This window comes from Haemaphysalis longicornis, unplaced genomic scaffold (assembly GCF_048455015.1).
Source record: "Haemaphysalis longicornis isolate Haplotype H1 unplaced genomic scaffold, Haemaphysalis longicornis Haplotype H1 scaffold_5, whole genome shotgun sequence".
NCBI lineage: Eukaryota > Metazoa > Arthropoda > Arachnida > Ixodida > Ixodidae > Haemaphysalis > Haemaphysalis longicornis.
The window spans coordinates 2,284,278-2,310,402 of record NW_027526385.1 but is presented as its reverse complement, the minus strand read 5'-3'; the positions used below and the strand labels follow the sequence as shown (position 1 = coordinate 2,310,402).

The 26,125-nt window shown below is 54.7% G+C and overlaps 1 protein-coding gene across 3 annotated transcripts in view; it reads left to right on the top strand.

Moving 5' to 3' along the window:
* Positions 1-26,125, top strand: part of Step (cytohesin steppke) — a 49,236-nt gene that overhangs the window by 20,931 nt on the left and 2,180 nt on the right. The window contains exons 1-2 of one of the 3 annotated variants that reach the window (XM_077669767.1): positions 789-934; positions 24,541-25,335. In XM_077669767.1, the coding sequence (XP_077525893.1) occupies positions 907-934; positions 24,541-25,335 (823 nt within the window). In that variant the 5' untranslated portion in view covers positions 789-906. Of the gene's footprint in view, positions 1-788; positions 935-19,551; positions 19,573-24,540; positions 25,336-26,125 lie in introns of those variants that run through there. The other 2 variants (XM_077669768.1, XM_077669769.1) reach the window with 2 other exon arrangements.

The following is a 26,125-nucleotide window of genomic DNA, read 5'->3' as shown; positions in this document are numbered from 1 at the left end:
AGGCAGTTGCTACAGCTGCGGAGCTCACAACTTTGATGCGCTACTACACTGGTGCGGGAATGAAATATTCGCCTCCTCCTTTTATATCGAAAGGGGCAGGTGCAGAGGTGCACCTTTGTCGTTTTCGCTGGTCCCTTTTCATTTGTCATTTCATTTCGGTTGCGTAGCGCACCGACAACCGTGCCGACGGAGAATGAAACGTGGGGGAGAAATGCGAAGAAACTCGCGGGGCTGCTGCACTGATGTGGCAAGGGCGCTTTTGCGGGGAACGCGTGAATGAATCGGCCCCCTGGAACACCTGCTCGTTTCCCCTGGCCGGCGTTGTTGCCATTCTTTGCTCGGCGGTAAGGTTCCCCTCGGCTCGCCCCTGCTCCTTGGGGGAGGGCAATGTTCCGCAGCAGCTCAGCCCCGCTCGGGATCCGAACCGTCACGTTTTCGCCCCCAGCGAGAAAAAGGTCGACGAGTGAGCCGCGCGGCGCTCCCACGGAGTGCGCTTGTGAAACTCTCGAAAGCGCGGAGACGAAGAAATGCAGCAACAAAGAACACGCGGTTGACCCAATGTGTTCGGGCAGGGCCGTTTTCGCTTTCGCTTCTCGCCGATCCGCTCGCCTGCCCCTCCTCCTCCTCCTCCTCCCCTGCGGAGCAGCGGGGGCTTCGGGGGACCGAAGACAGGTGAGCTCTTTCCCATCCCTGCTCGGAGGAAGCCAAGACGGGCGAGGAGGCGTCTCCCCGTGCGTAACGCCAAGGGAGGTGAACGGTGCCCCCGCTCTGCGAACGTGTCGTCGTCGCCGTCGCCGCCAGTCTCGTCGTAGCAGACGACGCTCGTGCGGGCGCGCCGCGGCGCCGTCTTCGGCAGATGGTGGTGCTGTGTTCCCGTCCGGCAGCAGCGGACGCTCGGCGTTTGGAATGCACCCCACAGTGGACGTCAGTGCCTGTGAGTCTGCTTCTTTTCAAGTGCAAGAAAAAAAAGAAACCCCTCCCGTAGTGGTCGCTGCCCCGCCGGCTGCTCGTGTTCACCCCTCTCCGCCTCTAATCTAGCTTTCACCGGCTGGCTGATGCACTCCGCGCGGTCGTCGACTGCCCATTGTTTTGACGGCGGACTCGTGGCGCCGCCTGCGGTACAGAGTTCGGTCGCCTTGTGTTAGGCTGCATTTGTTGATGTGGACGAATTTGGGTTGAACGGGCTGGTCTGTCTTGTCTACTCCGTCTGTGTTGTCGAAGCGCACGACGAGCCTCGCTGTCGAAATGCATGCCCACGACGAGTGAGGCGCTGCGGGGATTTTAATTACAACAACAAAAAAAAAAAAAAAAAACTACGTTGCGTCCATTTTTCGTTATATCGCAAATGCGTGGATTGGGCTGCGGTCATGATGGTCTGTTGTCACGTTGCTGTCGGGATCCTTTCTCAGCCCCATCGGATTGGTTGATCAGTACCGTCAGCGCCTGCTTATATTTGTGGGTCTTCTCCCAACTGGGCCAAGATTAATGTTGTCGGCAAGCATTAATGGGCCCGAGTATTGTTCATTCACTCGCATCCCTGACTTCTCCCCCCGATCAAACTTCCGGAATGCCCCCTCCAGACATGCGGTGTCCATTGTCCATTTTTGCGCTGTCCGGCGGTCGTGTGTCCTAGACAAGGAGGGAGACGATCGCCGCTTTGGTTCCCACTACATACAGTTCGCTTCAAGGTCTGTTTCATTTGTGGCCGCAGAAACAGTGCGCCGATTTCGTTGTCGGCGAGGTGACCATTTCCACCCTGGCTTGTCGCGTGTTCTGCAACGGAGTTTCGCATTGCACACGAAAGCTGCGCGGTAGGCGGTGTGTTGTGCAGTGCGGGGTGCCGTGTCGGCGCATATTCCGCTTTGTCGCGTTCGTTGTCTTCTCTCCACGCCGGAGTTCACTGTCCTTGATGGGCGCCTCCGGGTGGGGCGGAAATGCGCGCTTTTCTCCTTTGCCGGCCACGGCATCGTCCGATTTCCGGTGGCATGTTTACGAGCGAACGAGGCGAGAACTGCGGGTTCCCATGACCGGCCTCCTCCGCTGTCGCGTCCTCGGCGCTACCGTGGGAAATCGGCCTTTGAGGTGGGCGCGCGGCATGGGCGCGCGGCAACGCGCAGATCGTGGTTCAGATTCGCTGCGACATTTGTCTTTTTTTCTCTCTCTTTCCGAGAAAATGCAGTTACGTCACAGTTTAGCTTTCCGCCGGTTGTGGACGCGAGATTCTTATCGGCCGTGTTCTCCTGGCGCCCCGACTACCGTTGGTCGGGTTTGAAATGCAAATGCGGCCGCCGCATATTGCCACGTTCATTCTCGGTCCATTTAAAAATGTCCTGTCTGGGGCCAAGGTTGCGCCAGTTCTTCCACGATTGCGACTGTCCGAGCTGCCTTCGTGGTACTTTCCCGAGTTTTCGGGCTGTGCTAAGAGCGCCCTGGTTGATTCTTCTGCGTCCGTTATGTTTAGAGCGCAGCGAATTCGTTCGCCTCGGGCACGAAGCCATTTCTTGGCACGGTTCTCACCTTTCTTGGACATGGAGCGGATGAAAAGCGAATGCCTGCCGTGGTTTTATTTCGCCGGAGATGGGGGAGCCGTCTGGGGCCACCTCCGTGTTGGTGCGCACTTCGTCGGCGTAATCGCTGCCGGGAACTGGGCCGCGCACGCAACGCGCCCGCCCCTCAGCGATGAGCGGGGAGAAGAAAGCGCCGTCTGGGCGTTGTGTGAAGCTTCGGGGATCGACCCTGGCGCTGCGGCGTTCCCGCTTCGAGTTCGCCGCTGTCGCTAGGGTGGGGGGGCAATTTTTGAATGACCGCCAGAGTTCCGGGACTGGCGCCCGCCCCCCGGCGGCGTCGTCTTCTCTGTCGGGGGGGGGGCTTCTGATGCGGCCAGGAATAACAGCAGCAGCACGCCCTGCCGCGCAGGGCCCGTGCTGCACTGCGTCTGTGCGGTGCTCGAGAGAGGAGCTTATTCCGTGGGGGAGGGAATGCCCTGCGCTGCTCTCCTGCCTTTCCTACGGGGCGTCTTTGTTTTTCGTCAAAGGGCCACCGAGTGTCACTTCGAGCCCGGATGTGTCGAACTCGGAGATTGGAGTGGGTTACATCGACCGCCCACGAAATGCGCAATTTGTACGGAGGGTTCTCGACGGGAGTGCTCCTGCATTTCGGAGGGGCGCGTTGGGGAGTTCTTTTTTGGCGCCGCACGTGCCGTCGGAGGCAGCTGCCATCCCCACGTCGAGGTGTAGGCGGCGACCTCGGCGGCACGTGTTCGCCTCTCCCGCTGAGATTCCGGCCCCGCATTCCGCGCGCTACCTGGCTTACTCGCCAACAGCCCTCCCTGCAGCAGAGTTGCTCAAGCGCCGCCCAAGGGCGTGTGTGGTGGGGGATTGCGCGACCAAGAAAGAGCACGCTCGGCTCACCATCGCCCGTGCTTCCTAAACACAGTATTACCCGCTTTCTCGATGTGCCCACTCAACGAGCCGTCTTCCGCTCTTGCCGACCTCCTTTCCACCAACGTTGCTTTCCACGTTGTGCTGGCTCGGTGACCTCATCGTGGGTCACGGCGACACTGTACGCTTGATGTGCAGCTTCCGCTCGATTTGAGATGCGCGTGTATTCTTTCGAATGACCCGACCTCAGCCCCGAAACAGGCATCCCCTCGCTTAGTAGAGATGGGGGAGGGTTTGCGGAGGGCAGCGGCCATAGTTTCTTAGTAGGTATACTAGCGAGGAAACTGCACTTGAGAAGCCATGTCGTCGTGGGGGGTTATGGGAAGACCCCCCTTTTTGGCTTGGGCTTGACATGACAATTGTATTGTTAGGAGGTTTTTGGGATTTCCTTCCTTCACTGTGCATTAACACATCTACGAGCTACGGGGAAGCCTAAATCTTCGTGTTCTGTGGTAGCCGTGTCCGGTGTAACAGCAGGCAGTGTACCTGACGTTGGTCATGCCGGAGTGAAGGAACGTGTGACTGAGCTGGTAATATACCGCCGCAAAACTTGTAGCTGAGGGAAAAAAAAGAAACAAAACCTACTTCGACGAAGACAAGACTGATACGGGCGCCTGTCCTATCTTCTCTCCGTCCGCGACTTTTTAACGCCACGTTTTCTTTTTTACTTCAAGTATGAACCAACTCGCTCAGTAAGAAGATTTGTTAAACTGTAGCTGATGGTCGGTGCACCGGTTCACCACGAAGACGACGTTTTTATGGGCACGCTCAAAAGGCTTTCCAAACTCTTGAAACAGCTTATCTGCAATAATGGTAAAATTAATAAAATGGGTCTCTAATGAGCTTCCCCCAAAATATTAACATTGTGGTTAATACCAGCTTGACCTGCCGAATAGTAGGTACAACCGTGCCTGTAAAAATGCGACTTACTTCCTTTTTTCCTTAGCTTTAAAACAGCCTGTTTTATTTTCCACTTATATAGTAACACACCATTCTTTGCGTTTTTTTGTGGCACTGTGTTCGATTGTGCGGCCCCTAAAGCGTTTTAATCCGAGCCAATGATGAAACTAAGGCGAGCGCATGATCAGACTGCCTTGATGTGAGCCGCATAGACGCTAGCGCCAGATTCCTCTATTGTGTACTGTGAGAAACTCTATGGCAGCGGCATCCGTCTTGTTGCTGCCATGGGTTCTGAACGGAAACGCAAAGACGAGTGCTCTGGCGAGGGGGCGACAAAGCACGACGCTGTGTCCTCTCTCAAGGCGGCCACGTGCACTGGCCCGCAGTCGCTACTGCCGCTTTGAATGTTGGCGGGCTGCATAGGTAGTTGGTGCGCGCATTTTGTAGCGTAGTCGGGGGGACGGCAAGACGTCCGCTGTTCCTTGTGTGGGCCGTCGTGATCGCAGACTAGGGCTTGAGGTACATACACATTGGTTGGCTGAGAACTTTAGCCCAACTTTCTCGGGCCCTTTTTCGGTGCTACAAGCGCGCTGCTGCGCGCTGTTCCGACGGAACGGAAACTCCCTCACCGGGTGACCTCCTGACTTTTGTGCGAGCGTGCGCGTCATGAGGGAAAGCCAACCCCACGGCGGGAGACATCGTGGGGGTGAACTCGAGTGTCGCAGTATTTCAGCCGCTCTCTTATCTGGGTGCGGGCGTTCGTTGCACGCTGCGGCGTGGTCACTCCGTTCGTGCTTGCCTCCGTTCGAAGCGAGCGTGTTGCAAGCATTGCCTCCGGCACACACGCTCGCACTTCCAGCGCGAGTGCCGAATGGGCCTGCTGCCACTGTTCCCGCGTGTGCGTAGCGATCGAAATTGAGCAGCACCTGGGGGCTGACGTCGCCCTTATTGAGCGCACCTATTGCGGCGCTGAGTCACGCACTGCTCACCGGCTGTTCGCACGGCAGCCGTCGCGAATCGCGTGACCCGACGTTGTGAGCTCGGAGCGTCCCTTTTTCCAAGTGCAGCTTCCGAACGATGAAGCGCAGCTCGTCCTTTCCAAAGCTGGCCTGGCCAGTTTCCCCCGAGGGCGGCCGCATTACGCTAGCCCCGACACTGCTTAGCGGATTGCCGTGCCGTGGAGTTCGCTTTCAACAGGGGGGGGGGGGCTGCCATCGGGCGCCGCCCGTGTTGCATTCGGAACGCGGCGTGAGAAGCAGCGCTCAGGTGTGCGTGTGTACTCGTACAGTTGTGTTGCTGGCGTGCACGCATATTGGGAAGCCCTTTAAAGCAGCGAACGCGGAGAAGAGGCATTGTTCGGTCGCTGTTCCCTCAAGTGGGCTGAGAAGCGCGGCTCGGTGCAGCACATGTTGCTCCGCACCGGCCTCCTTTTTCCGTTGGGAGCGCACTGCTCGCGGGATCGGTGTGCGAGAGAACGTGGGAATCGAAGCACTGCGACGTTCGGGGGCCGACCTCTGGAGCCACGGGCCGGAGTCGGGCTGCGGCGCGTCGTCGCACGTGTGAAGCCGCCATTGTCGACCCGGATGACGCGCAGCTGGTTCACGATTAGCGCGCGTGCGGATCCGTACTCCCGCCAGCCCCTCAGCTGCCTCTCGTGTGGTGAACGGGCGACGCCATGCAGAGCTCGTCGCGCGGCGGCAGCTGACGGCCTTGGTGGATGTTTCTGCGCCCGTAATTGCTGCTACCGCGGGTGATGTGGGAGGCCCGGAATGCGTGTCGCGCGCGTCGAGCGCCGTCGTGGTGACGTCGGCTTCTCTCCCTTGCCGGCGCGCACGGCGTCTGTCAGGCGATGTGGCCAAGTTTGACAGCTACAGGCAACGGTTAGCGACTGTCGCCCAGGGTCTTCCGTTTCAGCTGTAGAGCCAAAGCGGCGCCTTCATCTCGTGAGCCTCACACGGGAAGGCCGATTCCGGAAAAGCGACCTTGTGTGTTTGCGCATAAGCATGCTGCTGGAATCTTCTTCCAGCTCGCTTTCGCCAGTCAGCTGTGCTGCCCAGCCACTTTCCGGCGCTTCTTCAATGTGTGAGCGATTTGCGGCCGTTTCGGCCGCATTGCTGCGACGCTGACCGGAAATCACCGCGCTGATAAGCGTGTCTTTAGTGCTGAGGCATCATACGTCACCCGCGCCCATACTGCGCCTCTGTAACGCGAAACTTGAAACGTCTAAAATTGTTCTCGCGTTTTGTTCTGTTTCCGGTTCGTCATTTGTGGCTGGGATGGAGCTGGGTGAGTTGCCACAGACTAGTTCTCTCAAACTGCTCAAAGTCGCCTTTTCTCTTCGTCGTGCCCACAATGCGTGCACCCAGGCGTAGGGCTGAGCTTGGGCCATTTTGTCTGATCGGATGGGTGGCGTGCCCCGCGCGAGGCGTCCCCGCAGTGTGCCTAATCAGCGTTCACTGTCTTCTCTTCCCGAAGGCTAATTGCCAACTTCCCGCGCGTGCTCGTCGAGCGGCGCTTCGCCACAAACGGGACGCCAGCAGGGGGAGTTCAGTGACACCCCACGCGGAGATGTTAATGCGCCCCCTCCTTGTGCCGCTGCTCTGCGCACGGCGGAATTAGACGCTGTATGTGTCCGCCTGCTGCGGGCCCTTGTTCCGCCGGGCTGTTGACCAGATGAGCGCAGGGGAGGGCGTTGCTCGCGGCGTCGCCCTGCTCTTTCTCTCTCCGGCCCCTCGGACATCCGGTGCTCTTCTCGGCCGGCTCGGACAGCTGCGTGGTGCTCGTTTTTGCTTCCGAGCCGATGCCTGGTCGCTGTGTCCGGCCCCTTTCCTTTGTCTCGGCTCCGCCTTCTGCGCCGCTGTCTGTTGTGGGCCATCACCGAATGGCGGCGGTGCCTTATGTGGCCCGCGAGGCGAAAAACCCTAGTTCGTCCTTATGTGCTTGGATTCCGCTCCGCCACGTGATCTTTTAAAAAGAAACGCGAGACCACGCGCCCGTCGCGGCCAGGACAAGTGATCGTCGGGGGTGGTAGTGTTTCGACCACTTCCTTCTGCTCCGGCTCGGCGCGATCCACCACCACCACCACCGAAGCACGCCAACAGAGGCCGAAGCGTGGGGCGTCGCTGTCTGCCCACTCGCGCACGCGAGCAGGCTCCCCGGAACAAGAGTTGGCAGGTGCCAAGAGGGGTCCACAATCGCGAGTGGAAGCCGAGGGAGACTTGAACGGCACTGCTATGTCCAAGCTACCTGAAGCGTGGAGGGTCGGCATTTCCAGCGGTCCACGGGTGGCTGCGATTCATCTTGGCGTTCTCCCGGCTGTAGTGGCTCACGCGCCCTCTGTTTCGGAGGTTTGTCGACAACTTGCCGGCGTCGCTGTTGCGTAAGCCGTGTGCACCTCCTATCGTGCATGTGCAGGAAGCAGTGGCACGGCGAGCTCGTTCTTGTCCCAAGTGTTCACGGCTGGCATTGTTTCGCACGCGGCACCTTTCGGAAGCTGCCAGGATGTCTCGATAAGAGCGCCCAGAACACGCTACCTGTGCCTTGAGCATTTGACACGTTTGGACGCATTGTAGAGCAAACTTTTTTTTTCGTTCTTGCGAGTCCTGTCTTCGCGCGTACACGGGCTTCTACTCTCGAAGGAGCGATGCGAGCGCGTGGCAGCGATTTTCAAACCGGCGGCCGTGTTTGTCAAAAGGCAAGCTGGCCGGGGGCCGCGTCACCACGTTGTCGTGCGGTGGAAGCGAACTGCGGTGCGTGCACGCACGCTCGCCGTGTCGTCGTCTGCACGTCGTGCGACTCCGTTGTTCCGGGCTAGTTGTGACCAGGCCAGCGCCCATTACGTAATGCGCCTCGGTGGAGATCGTGCGGGGCTAATTTCAGGGTCACCCGAGGACGCGGCAACTCTTGTTTCTCTGGGCATAAACGATCGCTTCCCGGAAGGCTCTGCGCTGCTCGCGAGAACGTGTCGTCTGCCGTGCTTCCGCTGGGACCCAGCTCTGCTCCCGCTGTGCGCTCTGTCCTCTTTGGATGGGCCGTTACGCCGGTGACCGGTCGAGCAGTGTGCTTGAACTGGCCGGCGAGTTCCCGTGTTTTCTTAGCGCCGAAGCTTGGACGATCCTGCGTCGGCGGCAAAATGCACGGGCTTGCGAGGCAGCTTTGAAAGGGGCCCTGAAACGCGTTTTGAGCACACTAAATGAACTAGCGCAATCGTTAGATTGGGCCGTCAACGTCAACTGTGCCAAGTATTACCCTTTTACGTGCGGCGGAAAGCTCACACTTTTGTCGCAAAGTTTGTCGCCCTTTTCTCACCCTTCTCTGCGTGTTTTTGGACGCCGCCATCTTCAGATGTCTACGCCAATGATTCCCAGTTGTTCGTCATGAGCTAGACATCCTGCTATTGGGCGGCTTTTTCACGCACTTCCGGCAAAGAGATGAGTCGTCTGCTGTTTGCTCGCCGGCTGATCTGCCAGCGGAGTGCCGGAGTGCTTGGACATTTTACGACAAACAAAACAAGTGTAAACGCTTAACCGTTTGTATTGAATGCAACACGGCCATAACACGACATGGATATTATCTTACGTGAGTACGTACCATAAAGAAAGCGTCGAAGCCCCGTGGCACTTCTTTCGTGCAATCGCAGAGAACGCCCTGAGCCGAATGCCCGGGTTTGACGCATACACTTTATTCAACTTCAGAAGAATCCAGAGATTCGTTTCGAACGAACACAACGTCACAACATGCGTTGCAAATCTGAACCGCGATTGACAGATGATCAGTTGCTTCCTCCTGCCCGTCGTAAATTCGGCACTCGCCTCGCGCCCGGTTTGCGTGGACGAACAGCAAGTCACTTAACTCTGGCGCGCAAGCCGAGAAGGCTTTTAGCCAGGCACACTGCACATACCCCATGCGAGGTTGAGTCGTACGTGGCTGGAGAAAGATAATCCAGACCATGGGGAGCACTATCCACCCGCAGAAGTATAACGTCGCATTTCATCGCGAAACGAACGCGTCCACAACACAGAAGGCGATGCACACACACACACACAGCTTCGGTCGCTGCCTTGGCTTAGCTGCAAGCTTCGTTCGGACAGTCAGCGATGTTATGACAGAGCTGCGTGATGGCGACGTTCTAACCACTTGACGTATTTAAAAACACAGGGGCAAAGAACTTGGTTCATTGGAAGCAAAAAATATTTCTCCCTTCACCATGGGCGAGCTCCAGGTGGCTCTGGGACAAGGCAAACCTCGCTCGGCCCCTGGCCATGACGGGGTTACGTGGCAGGACCTCCGCAATCTTCCTGCTGCGGAACATGAGGCGCTTCTCAAACTTATCAACTCTTCCTGGGAGCAAGGCCAAGTAGACGATCACCTCAAGCTTACGATCATTCACCCCATCCCCAAACCAGGTAAAGACTCCCGTCAACCGGAAAATCTGCGACCGATCGCACTAACACCGACGATATGTAAACTAATTGAGCGCTTAATCAACAATCGAATGCAATATCACCTAGAACAAACAGCATGGTTTCACCCGGCACAAACTGGTTTCCGGCCCAATCTCGGCACTCAAGACTATCTATGGTTACTACGAAGAGTTATAAATCGGACCTCACGAAAGCTCACACCAGATTACCTCCTTGCAGTAGACATGCAGAAAGCGTTTGATAACGTTAGCCATGCAAGAAGGCATACTCAAGGAGCTCGCGCTGGCCTTCCCCAGTCAACGAGCGCAAACGTGGATACGAAATTTTCTTGAACAACGCCCAATTCGGCTCTCGAGCAAAGATGATAGATGGACCCCACGCACATTCTTCCTCGACAGAGGGGTACCGCAGGGTTCCATACTAGGGCCAATGCTTTTCAACTTGGCTATGAACAGAGTGGCAAGATCCCTCGAACAAGACACGTCCGCTCGCTTTGCTATCTATGCCGATGACGTCGTGGTGTGGACGGAAGCAGTGGACTATCCAGACACTGAGCACATGCAAACGGAACTACAAGCAGCTGTGTTCAGCCTTGAGAGATCCCTCACAGCCCTGAACTTGCAATTGTCCCCAACCAAGACAGAATTTCTTAGTGTCGATGGCCGCCAGGCCACAAATCAAGTTTACCAGTTACGGCTCGACATGGGCAACACTACACTTACGTCCCAGAATGGCACCATACGGCTCTTGGGCTTGCAAGTTAGCAGCTGCAACAGCCCCAATGCATGGATCCGTAAACTAAGAACTACCTGGCGGCAAACTTTGCATTTAATTACGAGAATATCGAACAAGTATGGTGGAACCCAACAGCGCTCCTGTCTCACCTTGGCTCGAGCCGTTGCAATAGGCCGAATGGCCTATGGCTTTTCCACTTACAACCTCCGAGATAGACATATGAAAGACCTCGGTGTATTGCATCGTGCCACTATACGTGCCATTACGGGCCTCCCGCGACACACCAGAGTCGACCTCCTGGAGAAGGCTGCACCGCTTCCACCCCTCCCCGTCCTCGTGGAAGAGGCAAAATTGCATCACCAGCAACGCCTTGACCTTACCCCTCAAGGGAAAGCTCTCCAACAATGGGACCACCAAATCAGCCACACAGATATCTCAAATATGCTGCCTGCTCTTCCGCCATGGGAACGCCCGGCACTCTGCCTACTTCGTCGCCGCCCCATAGAGCGACGTCGAAGAACTGTACGGGAGCAGTACATTGCCCAGTTGGCTCACGACAAAGGCTCCGAGGAATTAGACATCTTTACAGACGCAGCTATTAGCGGCATGAGCGCAGCAATAGCCTGGACTTGCCCCGAAGACCCAACCCTGAATGGATCTCGGCAGACCAGAAACACGTACGGCCTTACTGACGATGTCGAACTATTCGCCATTCTTGGAGCACTCCAACAAATTCAGACCTCCCAGCAACCCGAACATCACCAATACCGCATCATCACCGATTCACATGTTGCCCTCCAGGAACTCAACAAGGCTTATACCCATAATCTCACCGCCAACCACATTATAAGCACAATTCAATCCTTGCGCGGACAAGGTATTCATATTCGTCTGGCTTGGACACCTGGTCACACAGCTGGAGCGACTGGAAACCAGCAAGCACACAACGCTGCTAGGGAGTGCCTTCTTTCGACTCCTCCCCTGGCTACCACGCCCGCTGACGAAACCTCACCTACATGTTTAACCTGGTATCAGAAAAGACGGCAACTGCGGCAACAAAGTCAACGGCGGCTCCAAGAATCTACTCCCCCAGGCTTTCTCCCTGCTTCGATATCCCTTTCTCGGCAGGGCGAAATCTTCGTTAACAAGGCATGCGCGGATGCCGCCTACACCCCGGAAATGGTACCACGGCAGCACATCCCTTTCATCCGCACCTACGTGCAATTTCTGCGGTGCAGCTAATACCGTCCCGAACTTGTTTCACCTTATATGGTCATGTCCGACTTTCGAAAGCGGCCGAGAACAACTGGTAGCCTATTGCCCACTACCACTTACCAATACGGAGCACCTGGAGCGCCTGCGCTCCGATGCTACTCTTCTCGAACGCATAGGAATTTATTCACTTGCCAGTGGTCTTTACAAAGCAGTGTAGAACGGTCTGACAGCCCTAGTAGGGCCTGCAAACGGACAAGTTGTGTTTAACAGGGTACATGTGACTTTCATTAAGACTTTCGATTCCCCTTCCCTCATCTTCCAATAACCCCCCAGGGCCTCAGGCCTATTTCTAAATAAAGTCGTTCATTCATTCATTCTCCACCTCGCGCTACTTGCCGCCATGTTGCGGCATCACGTACGCACGCTATTTTGCTGCCAATAGAGAGTTTTAGTACAGCGTTTGTTGCCTTTGCATACGCTAAACTCTAAATTTTTGCGTCCCGCTACGTAAACACCTCGGGGGAGTTGTAGTAGAGCGTCTCACCAGTTTTGCGTAGCGACACGCTAATGCATACGGCGCCATCTGTTCAAATGTGTTGCGGAATGACTCGCCGGCTGATCTGCTATCGGAGTGCCGGAGTGCTTGGACACTTTACAACTATCCAAACAAGTGCAGACAAACGCTTTCCCGTCAGTGTTGAATGCAACACATGGGCGCAGCTTGTCAGAACACGGGTGCTCGCTGTTCTAGTACGGCGCTGGTTTACTCTGCGCCTTCCCGTTCATCGCCACTGATAAATCGATCCGATGCCACTGATAAAGCGATCCGATCCAGCGCGGGTTGTGTGTCGGTCTAAAATGTCTTTTTCACATGCTGCCGGTAGGAATTACCACGGCCGCAAAATAAGACCCGGCACCAGCGCGGCCACATCTGAGACTGTCTGTCTGTCTGAAAAATCTGAGACTGCTTTTTGGATAAACAGTGCGCGGTGCATCAAAGGGAACGGGCGCATGATTCTCCCCGTGCGGCTGCGAGTTCGCCGCCGATAAAATCACGTGCCGCCGATAGCAACTGCAGCAATGTGCACCGCGAAAGGGCAAGGCCAGGCCGCAACATGTGGCCAGGTCTTTCGTTCGCTTTTCCAGCCTTGAGCGGAGTGCGGGATCCATGTCCATGGTGTCAACAAAGATGAAAAGGCCGAAAGAGCTTGCCCGTAGCAGACGGCAGTCTGAGGAGTGCAATAGCGGAAGTACGTCACTGCTGAGGAGCGCGGCATCATGGGAGGGAAGGCTTACGCGCCAACAACAGCGAAAAAGTTGAAAGGAGGAGGAAATACGGCGCGACGGTAATGCGCGGTTTTTGATTTACGGTTTCTCAGCTAATACTCATCTCTCTAACAAAATTCTTGCAGGAGGAAATTGCTAATACATTGCTTTATTTGGTTACATGTGCATCCATGCATCGGCGGAAGGTATTTCAGGACCCCTTGAAGGCTTTCGCGCCATTGCACGTTGACTTACGCAGACCTGTAAGCAGCATAACGTTCACAACCAGCTAGCACCCGCAGTGCACTAGAAAGGAGCCTCATTCGTAGCATGCATCGTTTGAAAGTGGTCCTTTGCACCACTAACTCCATGCTCTTTCGCGCCCCTTTCATTTAATTCAGTTCTGATTGCTTCTTGTCCCATCAACGCAATTGCGCTCTTGGCCTCAGGTGCCCTTGCGCCAAAAACCTCCAACGAAGATCCTCTTTGTGTTCGAATTGTGGCCACCAACCAAGCGCTGCGCGCGTGGCTTCTTTGTGCGTGTCTCTGCAGTGTCTGCTTCCGGTTAGTCTTGGCGAACCGCGCGTGTGCCGCATCGACAGTGCCTCCCCCCCCCCCGTGCATTGCGACACCGAGTTTGTCCAGGCGCTCTGCTTGACCCTTCTGCGTCGTCAAGTCAGCCGCGCAGAGAACGGCACGCTGGCCGTCTGCCGACCCTGACCCAGCGAAGAGCCGACGCGGGATCACGGCGGGGTCACGTAAGGCGTGGGATCGGAACGCGCATTCGTTGCCCCTCGATGTGCGTGTGTTGGACGCGCTCCACTTGCTCTCTCCGGTCACGCAGCAGAAGTGGCCGCGATGCTTTCCCCCGCCCAGGGCTGGGCCTGGCCGCTTGTTTCGTTCCTTCGTTCCCGCTGTGTGTCTGCTAGCGAACGTTCGCTCCAGCTTTCTCTGTGCTCTCCGGTGGGCGGCGATGGAATTTCGCTGCTTTTTCCGCTCTTCTTTGCCCTGCGTTATCCTCTGGAAGGGGTGGTTTGTGAAGCAGCGATCGAGATCGGAAATTTTACCGGAAGGCAAGGTTTCAGGGTCTCTGTAATGGTCCCGCTCCCCACCGCTATATATCGGCGGGCAGTTGTTTCTGGTGGGAGACCGTTTTGCGAACTCGTCGGGATGACGCGCCCACGCGGCCTTATCCGCGATTCCGTTTGCCATTCCGCGGGCAGCTTTCGGGCGTCTGATCGCGGATGTTTGGAAACCCCGGAAATGGCGCGCCTGTGCCCCGAGGAATTCGGCCTCGCGGCGCGTTTCTCTGCCTGCCCTGGCCACGCTCGATCGGGTTGGCTGAGGCGTCGCCTGCTCTTCACTTGGTTGCGCTGCGATTGCGGACCACGCGTGCAGAGCAGACGGCGTCTGGCACGCAGCGCCCGCCGCCCTGTTTGTCCTCATCTTTGGCTGCGGGCGGAAGTGATTGGATAAGCGATGCGGCGGGAAGTGGCTGATGAGAGCCACGCGCTGGGCGAATCGGCCCTGCTCGTGGGCGGGAACGGATCTCGTGTCGGGGGAGTTTCCAAATCGCCTCTTTCAAAGCGGCAACGCTGCAGGGGCTGGGGATTGCGTGCCGATGACGTCATATGTCTGTTTTTCTGGCATATTCGCGATCTTGCCGCACACCGAGTGCCACTTAGTATTGCGTGAAATTCGGCATTACCTTCCCGCTAGGCAGTCGGGAAGACGTGGCAATGAAATAATGCAGCGAGGGAAGGTATCGCTTAAAATTGAGCTCGTGCCCAGCGGAAGAGAATTCATTCTCTTCCGGTATTGGGATTGCAGTAGATGCTGGCCTCGTACCGTGCGCAGAGGATCTGCCCGGGCATTCCCCGCCGCAGTGGCTGAGCCCAAGCTTGGCATTGCGGGTTCGCTCCCGGCCGCAGTGGGCTACGAGATTCCGGCGAACCTTGAAGTCCGCGGGGGAGCCTGCCTCCACTGCGGCGCACCTCGTAGCCCAGGCGTAGTTTTCTCGGGCATTCCGTCGTCACCAGCGTGCCGTGTTTTGGCGAACGAGGCCTCCCTTTCGCTTACTCACTGCCGAGGGGGCTTCCGTAGTTGGTTTCTAAACACTGTTTGCACAGAGGCGGGGGGGAGGCGAATTAACCCCCTCCGCTGGGGGTCTAGAACGTTTCGGTGCACGGACGTTTCGGCGGCCGAATTATCGGTGCTTGCTTGTTTGAAACACCCGTTATATTTTTATTTCCGCATAACGTGAGTGGTGAACAATAATTACAGCAGTGATTGCATCTTTACATTGATGCCGTGTTTGATTGTTACCAGTTTTTGTTAGAAATTAACCATTTGTATATTTTTATTTACTACCTTGTTTGGAGAACACGTGTTATGCGGCCAAGTGATTGAATTCTTTTGCTCTTTTTTTTTTTATTTATGGCAAGGCGTTAATTTATATTTGCTCCTTTTTGCGGCACGCAAATCAGCTAAGACAATTAGCCAGTATTGACGGAGTAATGCATTTTAATGCAGTTTCACTATCCAAAGAAAGCAGCTTTACAAACATTCGGTCCCCCCCCCCCCCCCCAAATGCAGAAAATCTTATGAAAAAGTTTCATGTAGGCTACACTGTCACGCTAAAATGCATTTTCAAACACTGTTCTCCCTACCTTTTTCACAGACCAAAGTATACAGGACATTGTCGTGAAGGAAGAACGAGCCTTTGTGCAAACAGGTGATAAAGCTCGTACGGGTTGTGTGCACAAATACCACTCATTCCAGTATTAGGGCTTTATGTTTGCACCCGTACTTTCATTTTATTTTAATTCTTTGTCCCGGCCTCCACCCACCCCCTCCCCACCCTCGTCTTTAGGTTTCAATCTCCCCCACATTTCTCTTTCACTCATATTATTTTCTGTTTCCCTTGAAAACCTGCCAGGCCTCCGAAGCGTCACCGCATTGATGCAAGAGAAAGCTATACTTTCACCATGAGCTCACACAACCTCCCTAATGCGCAACAAAAAGGGACCCGAACTTCAGGGCGCCGAGGACACAACGACCAGTATCGTTGGCGCCTGTCGCCCACGTTGAGGAACAAGCTTGCTGGCTGCACCCTTTCTTTCACACGCCGCGGTCATACAAACGACGCCCCGCTTCAGGAATCGCTCTCTTCGCATTCGGTCGCCCCATCGGCAATTCGCTCTTCAAGTCGCGCATATCATGGACACCCCAGACATACCTCGCTTTCTTCTATTATAAGGAGAAAAAAATGCATAGGCTGGTTTGACGAGAGCTGCGACAGTCGTCTTCAAGTTTTCGGCATCCAGTTGACACATTGGAGAAAAAAATTGCACCATCTTCCCGTAGGGGAACCCTGAGTAGTATGCGAAGCAGCCATGGGGTCGATTCAAGTGCCCGTTAGTTTTCAGTTCGTCGTTTTCGTTAGGTTGAGGTACGTAGCTACCGTTATATTTGCCGTTTGGTTTCCATGGTAACTACCACACTTTTCACTTACCGGAACTACGAAATGGGAAATTGCGTTGACCCCATGGCTGCTTCGCATACTACTCAGGGTTTCCCTACGGGAAGATGGTGTAATTTTATTGGAGGGGGTGGGGGGTGTTTGGTGGAGAGGCATTACAGAGAGAGAGAGAGAGAGAGAGAGAGAGAGAGAGAGAGAGAGAGAGAGAGAGAGAGAGAGAGAGAGAGGACGTTGTACGTGGTATGAGGTTGTATTTTTTAGGCATCATCATCATCATGTTCAACGTAGGTGACGTCGAGCTGTGGTTTGCGTTCCGCTTTGATTATGACCGCCTTATGGTCTGTGAAATGTAAAGTCAAGGGCTGTTGCAGTGGATGAATTCTAAAGTTGCTGAAGATGAGGTCGATGCACGTTCCCCGGATGGTTGTGGGCTGCTTGTAATCCGGCCCGCCGAGACTCGCCGACGCACGCCGCTGCCGACGACGATGAACCGTCAAAGGCGCGTGAAGCGTGCTCGTCTCGTGCCGGCCCAGGAAGACACCGGCAAAACTGTCGCTCCAGGAGCCCTAGAAGGGACCGGGCGTTCAGCGAGCCGAGAATGCGCAGTGGGGGTGTGGCCGACGCAACAACAATGGAGGGACATAGCCCCGACCATGAGATGCTTCGTATCCAAAAGCAAGTGACATCCCCTCTCTTTACCAAGGGGGCTGGTAGCGGGTGGTGCTCAGCCCTCCCCCCCTTTAGTAACGCCACTGTAAGTGCGATCGTTGGTTAGCTTTTAAGTAGAACCGACACTGAATGCAACGAAGACGAGATTGATAAACTAATGTAATTAAAAGGGAATGCACACGCGCTTAAGCTAGCTCGTTTGCTTTGTTTTTTGCGGCGGTTTTGCGGGAAGGTGGGGAGGGAGATCGGAATGGACTAAAAGCAGCAGCGTCATTCAGCGTTGGGTGAAGTGAAATCAAAGCGCTTCGGTAGCACTTAAAGTATTAGGATTGTTCGCATCAACGTCAAAAAAAGCAAAATGTTGAACGAAAGCAAATTAACGACGTGAATTTTTAACGTGTACTACCGAAATTGGGGTTTACTCGCTGATGCTCCGGTTTAGCGCTCGTTTCCGCGCACGGCGGCGCAAACACAACTCTCGAGCGTAAAATCATATCAACTGACAAAATTACAATATTAAAGCTAAAATGTTCTTGAAAGGATGCCTGGGCCATCCCGTGCACCGAAACGTCCTGCGCCGAAATGTCCGGATCCCCTCCGCTGGGTCCCTTTTTCCAGCGCGAAGAGTGATCAGTCTACCGGGAAATCTTCCACCTCAGCAGAAATAAAGAGGGTGCACGTGTTTTATGCGTCCGGAAGCTGCACCGAAGAATAGGAACGCACAAGTTGCGTGGCCATGGTGTGGCGTACGCGTAAACGTGCTGTTATTCATCTGGACCGGTCAATTCCGAGCGTCTTTGGGTGTTTTACGCCCTTGTTTTCAGACCTGCCACGCACAAGGTAAAACGTCTCTCGAGTAGTGCTGTTATTCGTAGTGGGAAGGGGAACCGCTTCGCCAGCCTGCATTCTTTTTCCCGCGGACCTGTTTGCACTTTTTGTGGTCTGTGAGGTTTGGTTTGCGCGCCAATCACCCGGGCTCGAGGCACAGAAAGACGCTGCTGTATTTTGAGAATTTCGTGCAAAACTTGTATGTCGGAAATTTCGTCTCACCGTCTAGCCTTCGCTAGTGCATTTATCTGTGAGCTCCGAACATGCGAACTTGCTTGACACACGTTTCCTCCCAACGAAACGCGCGGGTTCTCTGCACTGTTACCCCTGCAGGATACGACGCACCGCAAACTGTCCTCTGCTGCGTACAGGTCACGCTTATGCTACTGAGCAGGTTGGTTTGGGGGCTTCGTGCCACAGCCACTAGGCGCTGTCTGGCGTGCTGCAGTTCAATTGCGATAGCAGACGACCGCTTTGTCGTGTGCGGGTCCTTCCATCTCTGGTTCCAGTGGTTGTTTTCTTCTGGTCTCCATCCTGGCAGGGCTCATTCCTCTGCTTTGCTGGGTTATTTTCTTCCCTCCGTCCGCGCTGCGCTCATCGTACGTGGGAAATCCCCCGAGGCGTTCGATCCGTTGGCCAACAAAAAGCAGACGAGACGAAAACACGCCGGAGGTCGGCGGACCGAGCTTCAGGCGGCCGGCTGCTGGTAGTAGTAGAAGGGTGCAACGGGCGCCGCAAAGCGTGAGAATCGTTCCGAGGGGGCGACGGGGCTCTTTATTCGCCACGACGCCGGTGCCCGAATGTGCGTACGTGTGAACGCAGACAGCGTTTCGGTTGCATGTCGCGGCCCACAGTTGGCCGGGCGGCTTTGGCTTGCCTGTCTGGGCGTTTTATTTTACGAGTGTCGTTTCGCGGTTTCCCCCTTGTGTCGCAGTCGAGTTGTTCTTCCATTGTCGATGGTGTCCCGGAGGGGAAAGAGTCGTCGGTGCGGTAACTGTAGCTTTGTCGCCCGCGTTCCGAAAAGCAGCGGTGTAGCCGCGCTCGGTTGGAAAGCGTCACCGCTTCCTGGAAGAAAATCTGTTGTCGCTGGCAGTTGTCCTGCGTCATTCGCGTTAGCTTCGTTGGGCGTTCACGCTACGGCAAGCGCCGATGCTCGAACTGTGTTGCGCCGTTTCTTCTGGGAAACCAGGAACTCAAAATGGCTCTGCCGTGTAAAAGAATCTGCATTGGTCACGTTGAACGAACACGCTTGCAGCGCATGATGCCTCGCATGCTGGTAACTTGGCCGTCTTCGGCGCTTGCGAGCGTAAGTAGCCGCCCATGGATGTGGGCGTTTCAGTTTGATGTGGCCGCTTTGCGAGCTTTTGTTGCAGTGCTCTCGAACCGTTGCGGAAGTTGCCAGGCGCTGCGGTTGTGGAACACACTCCCCTGTCGGTCAAGTGCCAATCCATGGCTGGCGCACGCCGCGTGAGACAGCTGCAGTCAGTAGGTGTTCACGTACCGCTAACTGCTGGGGGACAACATCTGCCGCCGCGTTTCGGACCGCAGAAGGCTGCGTGTTGCTTGTCGGCCTGGTGGTGGGAGCGAGCTGGGCTCCTCGGATACGGCTCAATGGGTATGTATGTATGTATTTATTGTACTTAGGAAAAGGAAAAGCCACCAACAGGCGTAGTTTGTCTCGCCTAGGGGGCGGACACCGGAACGCCTGCTGGTGTAGGGGGGGAGGGGGAGGAAAGAATACATAGGAATAGGAGGATAGGGGGAGAAGGTTGACATTACAATGCACGACTGCATGGGTCGCACCTGGCGCTTCTCGTGAGGGGGGCGGAAGTGGCGAGAGGACAGCGCCCCTTGGCTTCCGGGGGACCTGCTCTGTCGTGGACTGCAGGTGGACCCCTCCGGGGAACGACGACCGCAGAGTTCGGGTCGAATGCGCCTCCGTTGTTGCCTGTTACGCGTGCGGCTAGATGGGCTGCAGGATGCCTCGACAGCCGCCGGACTTGAATGGTAGGAGAGAGAGAGGAACGTTTCGAGGTGACAGCTTGTGCAAAGAATAAAAAAAAGGTATCCGAGTCTTTGGACGCCAATGCTGCCGCCACTCGCGAGGAGAGGAACGGCCTTTATGCTGCTGAGCGCATGATCGCGGAAGAGATACGGGAGCGCGTGTACCCCTCATGCGTGGACTGCAGGTACCAGAGACGGGACAATGCTTCCTCCGTGGCTCCGAATAATGGATGCCATTTGGTGGCTTTTAATTGGCAAGTTCACGTCGGCCGAGCAGGGAGTAATTTTTGTTACCGTAGTTGCATTAGAGCACGAGTTCGCGAAAGGGCCGCCTTTTCAGTTTTTAAGGCGCCGAAAAGTGCCGGAAGGCCAAAGTTGTGCTCATAACTGCAGCCGCACGCTGCCATTTGGTCCGTGGGTTTGAGGAAAAACGACAAAAGCACTGTGGTATGTACACTGTTATCTCGGCCGAGTGGTATGGAAACCGTGTGGTCGTTTAGCCGCGCGTAAATCTCGAGCTCTTCGTGGCCACATGGGGCACCGGAAGCGAGCCTGATCGAACCCGATTGACGTGCATAATAAGCCTCGCTGATGGTCCGCCGGGATGTTTGTCGCGAAGCGGGGGCCGTCGCCGTGTGCGTCGTCACCTCGGGAACCGCTCGCCGTTTGGCCCGTGCGCGAAACATCCGGCGCTTTCAGCGACCGCTGGATGCGTGCGCTGCGCCCACATTAACGTCACGAGAGGGGAAAATGAAGCGGCGGTGTGACGTGGGCGCAAATGCTATAACCGTGGTGCAGCGGCGACAGGACAACGCATTTCGATAGCGTTCCACGGCGCGTTCAAGGGGACAAGTTTGGCTCATTAGAAAGTACTCTGCTTGGTCCCAATAACGACGGCACCAAACTTATCGCAAACTTCAGACAGTGGCGACTCCCGGCCACTTTCCTTCGGTCTCGGTGACGTCACGAAATCTTGTTGGGTGATGGCCGGCCAAGAGACCTGAGTGGACAACTGTAGTGGGGCCCCTAGTTCCGTTTGATCGTGTCACTTGGTTGCTACCGTGCAGTTAACGCGCACTGGTAAAACTGATTTCGGTGCTGGGCCGTGCGACGTCACTCGTGCCCATAATACGCCACTGCAGCGCCACTACTACTCTGGATTCGGTACATAAAAGGGAAAGTGCACTGGGGATAATTACTGAGCCCATCTGGGGGCTCACCTGCATACTAATCTAAAATTACTGAGCCCATCTGGGGGCTCACCTGCATACTAATCTAAAAATGTTGCCTGCATACAAACCAGTGGGGGAGAGATGATAAGATAGTAAAGAGGGAAGCGCCAAGTTTGACAGGTTTTTCACTATTTCTGAGTTGGCAAAGGCTATAGTTCTTCCAAACTGAACTAACTTGTATTTTGTGTCAGAGGGCCACGACGCCGTTGCTGTGGCTCAGCCAGCCCTTTTGACGGAAGTGTCTCTGGCGAGGGGCGGGCTTCACCGCAGAACTTCGCTGTTGCGTGGCGCGACGTGCGCGCGCGCAAATTTGTTTGCGGGCACCCCGCACGGTGCGAGAGAGAGGGGGGAGGGGGAGGGCGGGAAAGCTAGGCCCTGCGCGAAAATTCGGTGCCCCTTGTTGCGTAGCGCAGGGATGCCATTCCCGCGGCGCGATACCTCGGCACTGCCGGTGGCTTCGTCCACACTTTCGTGGACATCGAGGTCGCCGTGTGGGCTTGCCCGCACGTGCACGAGCTCGTGTCGGGGTCACCCTTGCGCGTCCCGTGTCGTGCTACGCGTGCGGGATCTCAGGCGCCGTCAAGCCGCATACGAATGGCTGTTTGCCTCTGCTCGTGGCCTTTGTACGTATGAAGCTGAAACGGAAGATTGGGCGAGTTAATATACACTCATAGTAACAGCGCTAAGAACACGAGACAAAGAGAAGAGGGCACAAACACAGCGCTGACTAACAACCGAGTTTTATTGCTTATGCCTTGGTTTTTATACACACATGGGCAAAAACAACAAAAAGGAAAAAAGGAAACACAAAATTAACACGTGAACATTTCAGAGGGCGTGAGCGTCGCATCATGCTGACTTGACATTTCTTTACACGTTAATCTACTTACGGGGCAAGATGTACGATCAACACAAAACGCAATCCCTTTTTTATAATTGCAAGAGCAGTGGGACTTACTGCACCAGGAATCTACACTCTTTGTGAGGGCAATAGAAGGGGTGCTTGCGCATTGGTCACCTAACTTGTTAATTTCCATTAAGCTCCTTCAAGTTTCTGGATTTGAGACTCCGGCTGCTAGATCACCACGTATGCTGGCAGTACGTTCTTTCCTTATGCGTCAGCTCACACGAAAATCGTGAAAAGAGCAATCGTCAAGACTTGTCTTGGCAGCGCGCTAAGGAAATCCTGCCCCCATGCCACCCAGAGGAGTTTTGAGGCACAAGCACAGCGCCTTTTGGCCGCGGGGCACCCAACGTGTGTGCAGGCAGCCGTTGCAGAGTCAGTGTTGAAAGAACTGAAGAAGGAAAGAAAAGAAGCAGGACCAGCCTAAGCCCAGCTCCCAAAAGAAAGGGCCCATTGCAGTGGTGCCATACAGGCGTCGAATTGCTCATGGCCTGAAGAAAGTAGGAAACGGCGGAAATGTGAAAGTGGTGTTTTCAGCTCTCCTGAAACTGTTGCAAATGTGTCGTAAAGTTAACTCTGGTCGAACTACGCGTAACAAGTGTACAACGAAGCATCACAAAAAGTTTGTTGCCTGCGCAGAAAAAGTTGTTTATTCTGTGCCTCTTTCGTGCGGCAAGAATTATGTCAGCCAAACTGGCCAGTGCTTAAATGATAGACTTGGGGAGCACCATTACAACGTTTCAAAAACGTTCAGTGATCCTCTCACCCAGCATTGTCGTGATTGCAATAGCAAATGCCAGCCTTTTTTGGACCAGAGCGTTGTGATAGGGAAGCATGGCAGCCAAATCGTGCGAGAAATCTTAGAGGCCACGGAAATTAACAAGTTAGGTGACCAATGCGCAAGCACCCGTTCTACTGCCCTCCCAGACAAAGAAAGCAGATTCCTGGCACAGTAAGTCTCACCCTGTTAATCTTTGTTTAGTTTCCGAACTGCTCTTGCGATTATAAAAAAGGGATTGTGTTTTGTGTTGATTGTACATCTTGCCCTGTAAGTAGATTAACGTGTAAAGAAATGTCAAGTCAGCATGATGTGACGCTCACGCCCTCTGAAATGTTCACGTGTTAATTTTGTGTTCCCTTCTTTTTTCCTTTTTGTTGTTTTTGCCCATGTGTGTATAAAAACCAAGGCATAAGCAATAAAATTCAGTTTTTAGTCAGTGCTGTGTTTGTGCCCTCTTCTCTTTGTCTCGTGTTGTTAGCGCTGTTACTCTGAACTTGTACCTATGAAAGTCAAATAAAGATTTGATTGATTAATCAACCAGGAGTGCTTTCACCCGTCAGTACAGAACACACTCAGTGTGAGTGGTGCATGAGCTGCTAGGTGCGTGCGCATCGATGCCCTGGTGGTTTCTTCTTTTTAAAGCAAAAGCTTTCTCAGTGGCACCAATGGCGTCCTGCCAAAAAGCTGCTGCATTTCCCCACATACCAGTTGGTCGATGGAAAAGCTTTGACAGCATCTCTGGACACACAGAGGCGGGCGTGTGGAACTGGGCTTCCATTGCCTCAAGATGGTTATTTGAAAATCGCAAAAAGGGAACGCTTTTAGATAAGACAATACATGCATCGATGGCAAAGGAGTACAGCAGTTTACCTTTATCTCATAAACCACGTATCGGTATACATTTACATCATTCGCAGGTGCGCTTACTTAGCGCGCCAAAAATCATCGCATGGGTTTGTTCCTTGTGTGCGATGAGGGTCTGAAGGTTTGATGAGCAATTGGGTGCACTTTCAGCAAAGGCTTGGACAGAGTACTGACGCAGTTTTGGTGTAAGAAAGCTTTAGCACTTCTCTCGGTTGTCTTTAGGAAGGGGTGGCAAGTTTTTTGTGCCAACACTGGTGGGGCTTGCCTTCAACCAAGTGTGAACTGTGCACGCGGTTTGCTTATGCACACATGAGGTGCTAGCATTTGCGAATAGGAGATGAGTGTGAGCAAGCACGCAGCCAGCAAAAATGCATTGTGCAGGCTCCGTACATGGTAGAGGATGAGCGTCGAGGCTATGCATGGCCATGTATGTGCAAACGAACCAGGTGTGAAATGGAAGGCCTTTGCGGGTGCCACTCTGTGCAGCAAATAAGATGGGGAACAATGCGTGTCATTAAAAACTGTGGTGGAAGTAGTGGTAGTACAGGAGGAATGATAACTGATACTTTCCCGTACCTTTGAATAATTTGCAGACTAGATCGGCAGCAGTCTTGCTTTTTGGCTGCTAAGAGGCTGGAGGTTTTAAAGACACTCTGCTAATATTGATCTTCAGGTGCCCCTGGCCATGCCAAAATCCTGGCTCTGTTGCAAAGTCATTTTGGTCGATCAGTCGTGAGCGTAGCCAAGAGCAGCAGTGCGTGGGTTGTTCACCTGCCCCGCCCTTGTGCCGCTGTGCAGACCTGACGCTGGAGGAGCAGCGGCTGCTGGCGGACATCCGCCAGCGCAAGGCGGAGCTCCTCCAGGAGATCCAGCAGCTCAAGGAGGAAATCGAGGAGGTGACGGCCGAGATGGAGCGCCTCGAGGCCCAGGAGGACGGCGGCCCGAGCAGCAAGGGGGCCACGCGCTCCAAGCAGCTGTCCATCGGCAAGAAGAAGTTCAACATGGACCCCAAGAAGGGCGTCGAGTACCTGGTGGAGCACGGCCTGCTGCGCGCCGAGGCGCCCCACGAGGTGGCCCAGTTCCTGTACGGGGGCCAGGGCCTGAACAAGACGGCCATCGGCGAGTACCTGGGCGAGCGGGCCGACTTCAACATGCGCGTGCTGGACGCCTTTGTGGAGCTGCACGACTTCACCGACCTGATCCTGGTGCAGGCGCTGCGCCAGTTCCTCTGGTCCTTCCGGCTGCCCGGCGAGGCGCAGAAGATCGACCGCATGATGGAGAAGTTTGCCCACCGCTACTGCCAGCTCAACCCGGGCGTGTTCAGCAACGCGGACACGTGCTACGTGCTCTCCTTTGCCATCATCATGCTCAACACGGCCCTGCACAACCCGTGCGTGCGCGACAAGCCCTCGCTCGACCAGTTCGTGCTCATGAACCGGGGCATCAACAACGGCGGGGACCTGCCCCGCGAGCTGCTCGCCTCCCTGTACGAGAGCATCCGCCAGGAGCCCTTCAAGATCCCCGAGGACGACGGCAACGACCTCATGCACACCTTCTTCAACCCCGACCGCGAGGGCTGGCTCTGGAAGCAAGGTCACTGCTGCCGCTTGCCCTCCCCTCTCCTTTCTACGCACTATGTTCTCAAAATTTCGCTGCAAACTGACAGCCCATTAACACGCATGCTTTTGTTGCAGTTTTAGCATGAACTAAAGCACTTGTTTCCTTAGCAAGGATTGCCTCGCGTATGTACAAAATTATGTGATTTTTAGTTTGCAGCCAGAAGTACAGTTATGAACAAATGAAATGTGAACGTGAAAATATGAACCAGAACACGCGAAATTGAAAAATACTGTTTATGGAGTTCTAATAATGGTGCGGTATTGGTACATTTGGAAAAACAAGTTTCCCAACTTTGCTATTGTAATTGAGCTGTCAGACTTGGGTGAAAAGAAACTGTATTTCATTTGTCCAAGAGTGTACATCCCAGAAAGCAGATGAGGTGAAACATTTAATCTGCTGCGCAGAGTTTGTTATTATCAAAGTAACCACCGTCTGGGCCCAATATGTAATGTACACATCAGCCTTTGTAGCAATTGCATGTGGTTTAATTTAAGCCGTTCATAGTTTAATTCATTTAGTATGCCAGAGTTAAAGCAATTCTATTGTGAAATCTAATAGCTCAAGTAGCCTATTTTACCGTACAGGAAGTTCTTGGAGAGCGGTGCTGTAGTAAGGGCAGTTTTCATTGCAGCGGCAGCAACTAGGCCTCCCAGAGGTCAGCAAAATCCTGTACTGCAGCATGGTCACCGGAAAGCTTGGCCGGGTAGTTGCAGGCCACTATTTTCCCAGAGCACATTGGGTACAGTGAGTGGAGTCTGGTGGC